We start from the raw sequence: 14,909 nt of genomic DNA, 5'->3' as shown, positions 1-14,909 counted from the left end.
AAAAAAAAAAAAGCTTCTAAGTTTAAGTGTTAGATGAGGGAAGGTCAACGGAAAGGTCCCCCAAATTGGGGTGCAGAGTGGAAGAGAAGATTGTCAGTCACCTGCTAGCAACCCCTTTCCAGCAGGACTGTGTGGACCTGCAGTGCCTGCAGAGTTTGGGGTGCCTACTTTGGACCTTTGCCAGAGTCACCCTACCCACGTGCACCTGTATGTGTCCCCGAGAGCACTGAAGGAGACTGGGAGAAAAGAAGTCTGTCCGAGGATGAATTTTCCCTCTCCTGGAGGGACCAGGGTTGCAGAACACGAGTGGGCACCACGAGGGGAACAGTGGTACCTCTGGGAACCTGGGAAGTAGGGCCCTGACCCCTCGGCAGCCTCAACGTCCTGCTTGGAGCCCCTCAGACCCCAGGTTCACGGCTCGTACACTGTGCTGCAGCCACTGCTCCAACACAGAGCCACCAGCACGGCCCAGGTAGGGGGAAATGAGGACCCAGATAGCGGGAAAAGAGGACAGCCCGAGGGGGAAGGCAGGAGCAGGGAGCACTCAGCACGAAGGTGGAGAGCCTCAGAGAATGGCCCCGGCCTTCTCCTTCCCAACCCAGGAAGCTGGGGCACAGGGAGGTGAGGACAGGAAGAGATGGACAGACAGGAGACACTGAGCCTGGAGTCCTACTTAATCTGAGAAGGCCAACTGGGGCTTGGGTGAGGGAGGTAGGGCCCAGGACGGAGTCCCAAGAGACAGTGGCCACAAGCAGATGCTGTGCAGAGAAGGAGAGGCAGCCTGGCTGACTCACTAGCTCAGCCACACATCCCTCCCCTGCTCTCTGGCAGCCGAGCGGTCGTGGCACACCCCCTTGTGGCCACAGGGAGGATGGCTTTGTAAAGGGCGAGGGGATCCACTCTTCTACCTCTCAACACATCCCTCCAATCTAATCAGACTTCTGGTTCCTATCCACCCCCCCACCCCACCCCCACCCCCGCCCCCAGGCAGCGATCCCTGGGGAAGGAGGCTGCAGGCACCGGCAAAGCCGCACAGGAATGTGTCATAAAGAACAAGGAATAGGCCCGAGATAGACATGAGTCTGGGAAAGCCAGAATGGAGACAAGGTGGGCCTGACTCCGGTCACAAGGGACTGGTCTGTCTTGCATCACTGAAGACAGGACCTTCTAAGTAGCAAGACTGGAGAGCGTGCAGAGGAAGCCTGGGGATCCTCAGTCCCCTACACTCTTGTTTCCCAGCTCAGCCAGCCAAACTCTGCCAAGTCTCCAAATCCCTTCATCCAGCTTTCCACCCCACCCCCACCCGCCTCTACTGCCTAATGCCAGATCTAAAAAAAGCAGGCGCTGCCTTACCGGCTGGCTCAGTCAGTAGCACACTCAATTCCTGATCTGCAGGTTGTGAGTTTGAGTCCCATACCGGGTGCAGTGATTACTTAAAAATCAAACCTTTAGGGACGGATGCCTGGGTGGCTGAGGTTATGGCTCATGTCATGATTCCAGGGTCCTGGGAGTGAGCCCCAAGATGGGCTCCCGGCTCAGCGGGGAGCCTGTGTCTCCCTCTCTCTCTGCCCCTCCTCCCATCCCCACCCCGCATGCTTGTGCGTGCACACACACATTCTCTCTTACAAATAAAATCCTTAAGCTTTTTAAAAAGATTTTACTTATTTTTTTTTGACAGAGAGGGAGAGAGAGAGAGCATGTGCAAGGGCCCTGGGATCAGGACCTGAACTGAAAGCAGCTGCTTAACCAACTGAGGCCACCCAGTCACCCCTAAATAAAATCTTTTTTAAAAAAATCTTTAGGGGCAGCTGGGTGGCTCAGCCTGTTAAGCATCAGACTCTTTTTTTTTTAGATTTTTGTTTGTTTGTTTATTTATTTGACAGACAGAGATCACAAGTAGGCAGAGAGGCAGGCAGAGAGAGAGGAAGGGAAGCAGGCTCCCTGCTAAGCAGAGAGCCCAATTGGGGGGTGGTGGGGGGAGCTCGATCCAAGGACCCTGAGATCATGACCTGAGCCGAAGGCAGAGACTTTAACCCACTGAGCCATCCAGGTGCTCCAAGCATCTGACTCTTGATCTCAGCCCAGGTCTTGATCTCTGGGTCGTGAGTTCAAGCCCCGTGTTGGGTTCCATGCTGGGCGTGGAGCCTACTTAAAAAAAAAAAAAAAATTAAATCAAAAGTTTTCAGGGTGCCTGGGTGGCTCAGTTGGTTGAGCGAGTGCCTTCAGCTCAGGTCATGATCCCTGACTTGCAGGATCGAGTCCGGCATCGGGTTCCCGGCTCCTTGGGGAGTCTGCTTCTCCCTCTGACCTTCTCTTCTCTCATGCTCTCTCTCACTCACTCTCTCTCAAATAAATAAATAAAATCTTTAAAAAAAAAAGTTTTCAAAAAGCAGGTGCTTAATAACCCAGAAAAGGAATAATCTATGACATGGCACAGCCCTCCAGGATCAGGGCCTTAGCTTTTCCTCCCCTGTACACCAAAGCCTAGTACTCTGCCAGGACCAATACTGAGTCATGATCATCTAGTCATATGAATATCTACTGAGCCTTCACTCTTGCTAGGCACTGTGTTGCTGAATCTTCACAGCCTGCAAATGATTTCATTTCTCAGGAGGGCAAACAAGCTCCGAAGTATGAAATCACATGCTTAGCCTCACACAGCTAGCCAGAAAGGAAGCCATCTGCCTGAGACATCTGCCTGATGTCCCCCACCCCCAACCGGAACTCAACGAAGGTCCTGGTGACCTAGGAGGACCCCGAGGCTCCTGACTCTGAGCAGGCACAGGTAATTTACAGGAGAGGTCACTGCTTCATGTCCTCACACCTATTTGTTCTGGAAGCAGACCCTCTAACAAGTTGCAGTGTTGTCGGACTGCTGAGCCCAAAGCCCAAGAACAACTACGAGTTAGAACAAGGGTGTGGGGTGCTGTAGCAGGCACCCTGGCTGTGGAGGGTGGGCGAGTGGGCAGTCTGACAGGGGGCCAGGAGCCCAAACCATCCCAAGCGGACTTGGGCCCTCAGGAACTTCATAGTTCCTTCCATGCGAAGTCAACCTGCCCTGATAATGGGACAAGCTCTCCTGTGCTCAGTGTATGTCACTAAGAAAGCAGGAAAGGGAGATCAACACATTCCAGAGGGCTTCCCTACAACATATTTAGGATGTTGGCGCCTTTCCTTCTCTACCATCCAGAAATCCTGGCCATCCAGAAAGTCTCTCTTCGAGGGTCCTCGGTGGCTCCCATTTGCCTATGCCAAGGCCACTGCAAAAGGCCCTACCTAGGCTTGGGTACAGACACGGGTTCCACCGCAGGAACCAAGCCCAAGAAATCACTGAGTAAAATCCAAGAAAAAGTGTGTTATCACCCAGCAGAGCAAGTTCTGACATGACCTCTGGGGCAGGGCTTGTGAAACAGGGGCTATCACGTCCTATGCTAAAGTATATACCAGCACAAGATGTAATCAGGAAAGGAAAAGCAAGAAGGGCTGGAGGGGAGGTGAAGAAGAAAAGAGAAAGAAGGCAGGTGAGAGGTGAGCAGGTGAGCTACACCTGGACAGCGGCCCTGAGGTTCTGGCCTGGTCACCAGCCAGAGGTGTCCAGCCCCGGCCTGGGCCCTCAAGTATCCCCTGGGCTCTGAGTCTTCAGGTGTCAAGAGAAGGGACTTGAAGAATCAGACCGGCCCCCGCATCTGGAAGGCACGTGTCCAGGGTCACCAGCAGAGGTCTCATCCGGGATGGCCCGTTGGGTGTAAATAGCTTCTCTGCATATCTATATGTTCTAATTTCCCTTATTTTACGTATCTTTATCAGATGTCTAAAATTATAAACTATTTGTTTACTGCAATAAATCCAAAGAGTACATAAAATAAAAAAGGCACATATTCCCCTCCTCCAAACTCTTCAATTCCTTCCTCCAGAGGCTGCTATTCTAGACCACGTGGTGTCTGTGCTTCCAAACACCTTTTCAGGTACAAAGAATATTCTTCTAAAATGGGAACATATCAACAATATACTTTTAAATCAGTCCTTATAGAACTTCATGCTTTGGAACACTTGCAGAGTGCTCCACGGTAAAGACAGACCATGGTTTATTTAACCTGCCCCTGTTGATGAATATTCTATTGGTTCTAACGGGCTGCGGTTATGAACAAGGCTGATGGGAACATCTCCATATAAGCGATCTTGTGCTAATCTAGAAGGACACAGTCCTCTAAGCGGGGCTACGAGGACACGGTGTATATACACATGCAAGGTTTTAACAAGGTGTCCCCCAAAAGGTCCATACTGAGTCACCCTTCCACCAACCTTCCTTTTTGGAATTAAAAATTATATATACGTATAGTCAAAATGAAACCAAACCACCCCCATGCCCAGTCATGCAGGAGAACTCAAGGAAGGGATCAGTGGGGAGTCCCTGGCTGATTGCTCTCCCTGCACCACTTGCCAAAGCAGGCTCCGTGCCAGGTGTCCTCGTCAGACCACGCTTGTGTCTTGGTCTGTCTTGGCCTGTCCTCCTGGCAGGACTGGGCTTCTAAGGGAGACTTGGCCTGGCTGCGAGCTTACAGACAGTCGAGTGTGGGCTGACACGCTGCCAACCAGTCAGCCTGCTGATGACTTCCAGACTGGTATCTTCGGTGCTACTTCCCCTGAGCTCTGGGCCCACAAAGCAGCCTCCCTCAGACACCCCGACTCAGCACATCGGAGCCAGAACACCTCTTCTGTCAACCCATTCATACCCCCAAACTGTCTCCTCTTCCGCTGCTCCTCATCTCAGAAGTCCTCCCAGCACCCATCCTTTCATTCATGGAGTCAGAAGCCTGATTGCTAACCCCTCTCATCCCCACACCGAATAAAAATTGGCCCAACCTTGTGGGTCTCACCCCCTCAGCTGGTGCCTGATCCCAGTCCTTCATCTCCCCTCGGGGTACTTCTGCCCCGATTTGGCCATGTTTTCTCACGTGGAGAGCCGGAAGAGCCGCCCGCCTCCACCATGGCTCTGCCTAAATCCAGCCTCCAGAGCCTCAGACCAAGTTTCTTTTTTTTTTTAAAGATTTAATTTATTTATTTGACAGAGAGAAATCACAAGTAGATGGAGAGGCAGGCAGAGAGAGAGAGAGAGAGAGGGAAGCAGGCTCCCTGCTGGGCAGAGAGCCGGATGCAGGACTCGATCCCAGGACCCTGAGATCCTGACCTGAGCTGAAGGCAGCGGCTTAACCCACTGAGCCACCCAGGCGCCCTCAGACCAAGTTTCTGACTGCGTCCTCCTTCCAAGCTGCGTCCTCCCTTCCAAGGGACCAAGTCCAAGCTGGCTCGCGACAGCAAGACCTCTCTCCTGCCCCTCTCAAGCCTCCTCCTCCACTCTGGAGCCTCCGCCTCTTGGAGAGCAGCAGCAAGTTGGAGAGGAACAATCAAGGTATGGGGTGGCCATGGTCACCACCAATGACCCCTGCCCCCTCATCCATCACTGGGTACCAGGGTTTTCGTCACTCAGTGACACCATTGCCCAGGGCAGCCAGGCCAACATGGATCCTGAAACACCAAGGAGGAAACTGCAGGTGTGTCTGGGGCCAGGCTCTCAGAGCTCAGAATCAAGGTCTTTGCTCTCTTGGATTCATGATGCAAACTTCTCCAGGTTATTACCTCTGCACACCCTTCTCCCAATGCCCCCAAGCTCTTCTCTCTCTTGCTTCTGGCCAGTGGACTCTCAGGTCTGTGTTATCTCTTCTTTCAGAATACAGCCGACTCTGAGGAATTCTGCACTGAGCTAAGCTCGTCTTTCTGTCCAAGCCATGGCCCTCTAACTTCACCAAATCAACAGAGCCGCCTGTGACCAACAAAATGCAATACAGGAAATATTTCCAGGCAAGACTATATACAGAAACTCTTAGACATTTCCCACACACTGGCCACAACCTAACCCTAAGAATCTCTCCATTCCCATCTTTTTTTTTTTTTTTAATCATAAAATTCATCCCTCCTGAGCTGTGTCCAAGGCACTTAAAGTCTTTCATGAACAAGCCTGATGGACCTGCCCACACTCAGCTCCTGCACACATTGACACATGTTCTGTTCTCTCTTCCCAGTTCCTGAAGCTCCTCAGACACTCTACGAAGTTCCATGTTTCCAAGACGCTAACGCCATTCCTTCTTCCCACCTCCTCAGCCTGGCTGACTTACGGTAAGAGCTTTACTGAGATAGAATTCATATGCCATACAACTTTCCCATTTAAAGTGTACAATTCAGTGGGTCTCAGTATAGCCACAAAGTTGTGTGATCAGCACCACCATTGACTTCAGAACCCCAAAGAGAAACCCTGTACACTTTTGCCCCACCTGCTTCCATCCCCCTGAAATTTACCTTGTGCCTACTATACTTTCGATGTTGTCTGCCCATTAGACAGGCACACTTGCCCCTAGGCAAAACCTATGTGCCATGTTTTCATTACCCATTCAAGGCCCAATGTGGCACCTGTCTTTCAGGAGTGATAGGAGGGACTGACCATGGTGACAGCATCTGGCTGCCCTGACTGTGCACTTGGTACGGGGCCCTATCCTTATACTCCATATACATCTCTAAGAGATGCTATTAACATTTCTGACTGTACAGCTGAGGACAAACAATTTGCTCAAGGTCACAAAGCCAGTAGGTGGCTGAGCCGGGATTAGTTCCCCAGTGAGCTCTGTTCCATCTGTAGGTCATCTCTGCCCATACACTCCATGCACTGCTCTCACCTTTTAGTCCCAACTCTCTTCTCTTCTTATTAGGGTCACTGTGACCTCTGAATGGGAAATCCAAGTGAAAAGCTGTCTAACTTTATTTCAATCTCTTGGCCACATTTGGCATTCATCACCCCTTCTTTTTCAGGTTCTCTGCTGGGGCTGCCCACCTTTCAGGGGGTGTCTTTCACCTTTCCGGCAGGAACCCTGGCTTAACTGGAGCCTCTCCTGGGGGAGGATCTCATCTTGGGCTTCTGTTCTTCCTGACTCAATGCCCTCTTAGAGGCAGCAGCCGCACTTCTACCCTGATTCCCAAAGTGGTCTCCCAAGCTCAGACTCACCTGAGCATCAAAAATCGCCTCTAGGGGGGGCGCCTGGGTGGCTCAGTGGGTTAAGCCACTGCCTTCGGCTCAGGTCATGATCTCAGGGTCCTGGGATCGAGTCCCGCATCGGGCTCTCTGCTCAGCAGGGAGCCTGCTTCCTCCTCTCTCTCTGCCTGCCTCTCTGTCTACTTGTAATCTCTCTCTGTCAAATAAATAAATAAAATCTTTTAAAAAAAAATTGCCTCTAGGGGCGCCTGGGTGGCTCAGTGGGTTAAAGCCTCTACCTTCAGCTCAGGTCATGATCCCAGGGTCGTGAGATTGAGCCCCGCATCAGGCTCTCTGCTTGGCAGGGAGCCTGCTTCCTCCTCTCTCTCTGCCTGCATCTCTGCCTACTTGTGATCTCTATCTGTCAAAAAAATAAATAAAATCTTAAAAAAAAAAAATCGCCTCTACATCGCTATTCAAATGGCTCACAGCTTCCTCGATCCCATTTTTCTCCTTTCTCCAACCTTCTCTTCTGCATTCCACTATCATTTCACTCTGCCACTGACACAGTTGCCTATACCAGCGGTGAGGACATGGGCTTCCTCAGCGCCTTATGCAATCTCTCAAGTCCTATCGCTTCCTCTTCCTAAGATTCCCCCACGATGACCCTTGCCCATGCCAAAGGCAAGCAGACATCACCTCTGACCCGCATTCCTTATAAAACCCGGCAAGTTGTTCTTCCCCCTTCTGGTGCGGCCCCCACTTCCGATCTCCTTTTGCCACTGCGCGTGCACTCTAAAGCACAAGTTCAATTGTTTCCCTCACCCATCCCCTCACTCAGGACAAAGCACTTCCTCTCTGGCTTTTGCAATCCCTCCAGACCTGATCTGTAACACTCCAGCCACACCACAGTTAGTGATGAATGACTTGCGGCTCCTGGAGGACACCATCCACCTCTGCACCCGCAGTTTCATGTGACTGATGACTGGCCGAGCCCAGCCTGGAATCTTGCTTTCTTCTTCCCTTAAGAGACAGTCTCTTATGGAAAAAAATGTTGAAATGCAGAAGGAAATGTTGCAATGAAAAGAACACAAGCAACTCAGAACAGAGAGGGATAGAAAGTTCTGGAAGACAGCCAGCATACCATACATGTGAGCCCTCCAACCATGATCCCCAAGCATTTAATTTGCTGGCTCACCCGGTCCTGAATGTTAATTATATTTCTTTACAACAGGAAAGGGATGTCCTGACTGGTCCAATTGTCGGATAGAGGCTCCATTACAAATTAGGAAATGAGCATCAGCTGAATTGTGGCTGAATAATCCAGCTAGCCATATGCTTTTCTCCATTTTCTGTGTTTCTGAGTAAGAAGAGAGCTAATCTATAGAAAAATCCTGGAAACAATGACCAACCCAGTAGCCCCAACCCAGTAGCAATGAGAATGCCTTAGACTTATTATGATGTCTAAGTATCATTTTTCTAATAAAAAGAACGAGGTCTCCTAAGAGAAATGAGGACTCTAGGTCTGGGTCAGGAAATGTATAAGATAAGATTAGAAGATATCGTTATCTCTGAAGTAAGGAAAGCTCTCAAAGGCTACAGGATTGTGTCAAAAAGACTCAACAGCCTATTGAATAAGCTCCCACTGGCCAAGGGATAGTTTGAACTTTAATAAAAAGATTTAAAGACAAAAATATATCAAAATCCATATGTGCCTCATGATACTATACCAAGAAAAAGAAAAAGAACAAACCTCCTTTGTCCTCTGAAGGATGCTGGAGAACCAACTCATTATTTTGAAAATTAAGAAATATAGGAAAGAATCAAGCATTTAATCCTACCTCACTAATATAGACCGTATTTCAGGGTAACAAAGCAATTGATTAGTGGAAGTCTCCTTGGATAGAAATATTCAAGCTAGCAATCAAAGAAGGAAACAAGGAATTAGTATTTTTTTTTGCAACACCTACTGAAATCATAATTCTAGGCGATAAATGTTGATGATTTTTATGTCATAAAAAGAGAAACAACTAGATATTATGTGCTTCCTGATGGAAGTACAAAATCACCTATTAAATATTCTTTTTTCCAAAAAAGCTAAACTAGACTCTAATCAAGCCCCTACATCTAACTACCAATTTACAGGAAAAACACAGGACAGAGGTATGTATCTAACTATACAGCAAGGGTATAAGCAAAATTGAGATGGTGGGGAAAACCCATAAATCAAATGACCCAGATTCTTCAATAAGTGAAAGGAAAAGTAAGAGAGACAAAGAACCTATCTATTAAAAGACCCGAGGGGCGCCTGGGTGGCTCAGTCAGTTAAGTGGCTGCCTTCGCCTCGGGTCATGATCCCAGGATCCTGGGATCAAGTCCCACATCTGGCTACCTGCTCGGTGGAGAGCCTGCTTCTTTCTCTTCCTCTGCCTGCTGCTCTGCTGCTCTGCCTACTTGTGCTCTCTATCTCTCTGTCAAATTAAATCAATAAAATCATTTTTTAAGATTTTATTTATTTTATTTTACAGATAGAGATCACAAGTAGACAGAGAGGCAGGCAGAGAGAGAGAGAGAGAGGAGGAAGCAGGCTCCCTGCCAAGCAGAGAGCCTGATGCAGAGCTCCATCCCAGGATCCTGGGATCATGACCTGAGCTGAAGGCAGAGGCTTTAACCCATTAAGCCACCCAGGCGCCCCAATAAATAAAATCTTTTTAAAAATCCATAAAAGACCCGAGACAGCATTAACCAGCTAAAATGTATAGATCATATCTGGATCCTGATTGAAAGAAATAATATTTTTAAAATTTTAAAAATTTGAGGTGATGTGAGAAATCTGAACACTAAATGGATAGTTGATGACTTTAACAAATTATTGTTTCTTTTATTTATTTATTTTTTAATTATTGTTTCTTTTAAAGGAGGAATAACAGCATTGCAGTTATTTTTTTTAATGTAAAAAAATTTTTTTAATTAGTCATGACGTTTTTTTAAGATTTTTTATTTATTTCTCAGAGAGAGAGAGAGCACAAGCAGGCAGAGTAGCAGGCAGAGGCAGAGAGAGAAGCAGGCTCCCTGTGAGCAAGGAGCCTGATGTTGGACTTGAACCCAGGGCCCTGGGATCGTGACCTGAGCCGAAAGCAGCTGCTTAACCAACTGAGCCACCCAGGTGGCTGAAATGATGCGTTGTGTGGGATTTACTTCAAAATAATTTAGAAGTTGGGAGGGTAAGTGGAGCTATTTAGTGAAACTAAAAGCTATTTAGTGATAATTGTCGTAATGACAAGAATTGATCATTGTTATAGTTAAATGATTATTAGAGACTCGTGATACTATTCCTTCTAATTTGTATATATTTGACAACATTCGTTTAAAATAATTTTAGGGATGCCTGGGTGGCTCAGTGTGTTGGGCCTCTGCCTTTGGCTTGGGTCATGATCTCGGGGTCCTGGGATCGAGTCCCACATCGGGCTCTCTGCTCAGCGGGGGGCCTGCTTCTCTCTCTCTCTCTCTCTCTCTCTCTCTGCCTGCCTCTCTGCATACTTGTGATCTCTGTCAAATAAACAAATAAAATCTTTAAAAAATAGTTTTAAAGAGGAAAGAGGAAGGGGAAAATTCTGGAGGGCAGAGCTGGAGCCTCACTCACACCTGAATGCTCCACATCCAGCCAGACAAATTACTAGCAATGTTCTTGGGCTGATCCCTGGGTCAAAGCTGAGAGTTGAGGCTCAGAACTATGGTAATGCCTGAAATAGCTGCTTGGCTCACCTATAAAGCCCAGGAGCTGGCACACAGTAGGCCTTTAGGCAATGTTTCTGTAATGAGCAAACAAACATCTGAACATCAAAGTAGCATACATATGCTCCTAATGCCTGAAATACATCCGAGAACCCCACTTATGGCAAGCCTCTGTGGAAGGCGGTGCTCCAGCCCATCAAGTTTTCCACTATCACCCCTCAGTCTGCAATTATATATTTAGTCCACTTGAAAATAACTGTAATGGGGCACCTGGGTGGCTCAGTGGGTTAAGCCTCTGCCTTCGGCTCAGGTCATGATCTCAAGGTCCTGGGATCGAGCCCCACATCGGGCTCTCTGCTCAGCAGACAGCCTACTTCCTCCTATCTCTCTCTCTCTCTCTGCCTGCCTCTCTGCCTACTTGTGATCTCTGTCAAATAAATAAATAAAATCTTTAAAAAAAAAATAACAGTAACCTTGGCTGGCTCAGTTGTAAGAGCTAAATGCTTTATATGAATTATCTTGTTTAACCTTCATAACCAGCCCATGAAGTACGTGCCATTATGATTACCACTTTACAGACAATAAAACTCTGGACAGAGGTTACATGGCAGTGCCAAGAAGTAGTAAGCCTACATTTGTAACTTCTATGCTACACTGATCTCTTAACGTCTTCCCCCTGCCCACACCGACCTCCACCACAGGATTATGAGGGTCAAGAGAACATCATTCAACAAAATACCTCAGCCCCTATCACAGTGCCTGGCAGAAAACGGGTGCTTCCTAAATATATACTGGATGAATCAAAACATTCAAAGTAATACTGTAGGATTTCTCTTAGTGTATCTCTCACCCACTTCATCTTCCCCACAATTTCCAGCACAAGACTCAGCCCCCAGAAGGTACTCTACATATCCAGAAACGCTCAGAGTTAAAAAGTGCTCTCATGACCACCCAACTCTGTCCCTTCAATTAACCTCTCCAGGTTTTTTCTCCTACCTCTGAGCATAGAAAATGAAGCAATGAAGCAAGATGGACAACAGAGAATATATGAACTCTGAAGGTCCTCAAAGACTGAGTTCTAGAAGAAGAGGTGAGTAGCAGATGCCTTTCTCGAGTGGGATTCCAGGAAGAAAGCCCAAGGGTGTGGTGGAAGGTCTGCATCTGCCCTTCCTTGAAGAACAGGATCCTCTGCCCAGTATCCTGTGCCTTCTGGGAACTGTCCAACACCTGAAACATCTTCTTTGGAAATCTTGTCACTTCAGGACACACAGAGGCAAAACAACAACAACAAAACAGCACCAAAGGCCTCTGGTATCACCCTTAGAAACAGAGAAGGCCTTTCTGTAGAGGATAATGGGGTTTCTGGTCACTCCTCCTGCTTCTGGTTATGCCCGGCCCCTGTCTGTCAAATAAATAAATAAAATCTTTAAAAAAAGATAGTAGGGAGCCTGCTTCCCTCTCTCTCTCTCTGCCTGCCTATCCATCTACTTGTGATTTCTCTCTGTCAAATAAATAAATAAAATCTTAAAAAAAAAAAATAAAAAAAGATAGTAGTCTTGGCTATCTCCAGCATACAAGGTCCCCCAAATCCCAAACTCTATGCCAAGAAACTTCTAGGAAAATAGCACAGACAGCCACAGGAGCTGTAATTGGTGGAGGGGACAACATTCTAGCCTACCATGATCACCATGGGGGCTCTAAGATGGGATGCTACTGGGCCTGGGCCTTGAAGGGTGGGAATCACTGGGCTTTGTGGGGAAGAGATGGATACAGAAGGAATGGCAAGTGCAATGTAGTGAAAGCAAGAGCTAACATTTATCTAGCACATATTCTTTGTTTATTGCTGGGCTAAGTGTTTAAACGTAAAAGCTTGCTGACATCTCACAACCTTATGAAATAGGTGATGATACTATACCAGATGAAGAACCCAAGGCCAAGAAGTGTTGAATAACTCATCTAAGGTAACCCGGTAATTGGCAGGGCTGGGATTCAAACTCCTATTTTTCCAACCCCAGGGTCCACCACACTGTGGGCACCAAGAGTTGAGGGGGATGGCTTGTGTGAGGGAAAGGAGTATGTGTGGAAGAGCAAGGGAATCCTTGAATGTGACCCTAAAGGCCTAGATAGGGTGCCACAAGGCAGGCCATGTGCTGAGCAGGGCTGCAGGAGGAATGGCCTAACACATCTATGGAGGATAATGGTGGAGGGGTTGCTGGGAAGATGGGAACCCCAAAAGCTCTACAGGAAGAGGAAGGACAGGCTGCAGCATGAGTGAGGAAAACCTAGAAAAGAAACAAGTTTACCAAATGCCAGTTGGCCATCAACTGTGTTCACCTTCAGATTTAAGCAAAGAAAGATCTCCAGTCCCAGTCAGTCCACAAAACTCATATTAAATACCAACTGTGTGCCAGGTCCTGCCCTAGGCAGCCTTCCTCTGTTTTTCCTCCTTTTCCCAGTGACGATAGTCAGATTGCTGGCAGGCTCCCACAATACGGTACCCTAAGATGCTCTCCTCTCCTTCCCATTTGCACTCTTATAAGGCAGACAAATAGCTTTCCTCAGACGTTTATGTTAAAACCCAGAATTATTGCATTTTAACTTCAATAAGTTTAAAAATTTTAAAGTATCTATTTTCCCTTTACTGGTTCAATTTACAAGATAAACAGCTGATTTTTAAAAATTGAATCCTTGGGGCACCTGGGTGGCTCAGTGGGTTAAAGCCTCTGCCTTCAGCTCAGGTCATGATCCCAGGGTCCTGGGATGGAGCCCCACATTGGGCTCTCTGCTCAGCAGGGAGCCTGCTTCCTCCTCTCTCTCTCTGCCTGCCTCTCTGCCTACTTGTGATCTCTGTCTGTCAAATAAATAAATAAAATATTTTTAAATAAATAAATAAAGATGGAATCCTCTTTTAACCTCAATCAGTTTTTGATGAGAAATTTTTCTCCAGAGGGCAAGTGGTCCTTCCCTCCAGCCGCCATCCATGGAGCCAGCAGGACTTCTGCTCAAGGGTATCTCCTGAGGGTCAGAAATGGGAACTTACATCCCAACCACAATGCCCTTCACTATCACCAGGGGAAATGGGGGCTCAGCGACATCTCTAATTCAGTAACTCTGTTGCAGCTCTGCCTTAGGGAGTCAATCCCACTTTGGAGCTGAAGAAAGGGGAACTAAGCTTCTTATCATTCTTGTGTTTCCAAAAAAAAAAAAAAAAAAAAAAAAATCCTGTTCCAACAGGCAACCTTCTCGCTGAGGAGGTGGGATTTATTAGCCAAATACAAGTGTAGGAATTTCCAAAGTTGGAGGGCCACCTCTTGCTCTCCAAATTACTGCCTTCAGGAGACTCTGCTCAGCCAGGGGTTTGGCGATGGGAGCAAACTCTCACTAGGTTGGCTAAGCAATTCCCCAGGAAGGCTCACCACGCCGGCCAAGGCTAAGACACAGTGATCCCAAAAGCCTTGGTTATGTTAGGTGGAAGCGGGGGCTTCTCCGCTTAGCTTCTCTAAGCGTTGCCACGGGGCCTTTCTTGGACTACGTCAGGGTAAAGAGTTTTGTATGGGCACTTCTCGCACCACCGATCAACCACTCTCGAGAAACCCTCTTTTTCAAACTACACGGCAGGCTTAAGGGGGAAGCGGAGGCCCCAGCAGACGCCAACCACCGCGGTTCTCAAAGCCTTGGTTATGTCTGGGCCCGTGCGGAGCCGCATCTGGAGGGAGATTCCCTTCCTGGGCGCCCGCCATCGGCCGCTGGATTCCCAGCAAGGCCTCTCAGGCCCTTCGAGAACCCCCGCCTCCGGCTTCCCCGCCCAGATCTCGGAACCCTCAGGCCCGGGCCAGTCTCCTTGCCAGCCTTTCAAGGCCCAAGCTCCCGGCCCCGCGGCTCACCCTCCAGCGTCTCGCACTGCACCAGATTGAGGTAGTCCGCCTGGCTGAGTACTCCGGCCTTCAGGCCGCGCACCAGTCCCTCCAAGTAGCCATTGTCGACATTGAAGTAAAGCTCCGGGAAGAACGACATGGCTGCGGCGGGGGAGGCGAGATCGGAGAACCCCGATCGCCGGGTGGACAGCTTGATTCCAAGATCAGCTGACTCTGCGCCAGCAGCGGGCTGTCAAGCGGGTCAGGTGACGCGCGAGCGCCTCACGTGACCACAAAGG

The 14,909-nt window shown here is 48.4% G+C and overlaps 1 protein-coding gene across 1 annotated transcript in view; it reads right to left on the bottom strand.

The window, feature by feature from the left end:
• Positions 1-14,862, bottom strand: part of ATP6V0D1 (ATPase H+ transporting V0 subunit d1) — a 39,442-nt gene extending 24,580 nt beyond the window's left edge. The window contains exon 1 of the mRNA XM_059152072.1: positions 14,641-14,862. Coding sequence (XP_059008055.1) covers positions 14,641-14,770 — 130 coding nt within the window. The 5' untranslated portion in view covers positions 14,771-14,862. The remainder of the gene's footprint in view (positions 1-14,640) is intronic.
• Between the last annotated feature and the right edge of the window lie 47 nt (positions 14,863-14,909).

The sequence above is a fragment of the Mustela lutreola genome, chromosome 16 (genome assembly GCF_030435805.1).
Source record: "Mustela lutreola isolate mMusLut2 chromosome 16, mMusLut2.pri, whole genome shotgun sequence".
In the NCBI taxonomy this organism is placed as follows: Eukaryota; Metazoa; Chordata; class Mammalia; order Carnivora; family Mustelidae; genus Mustela; species Mustela lutreola.
The sequence above is the reverse complement of the archived record's forward strand: the minus strand, read 5'-3'. Positions and strand labels throughout refer to the sequence as shown.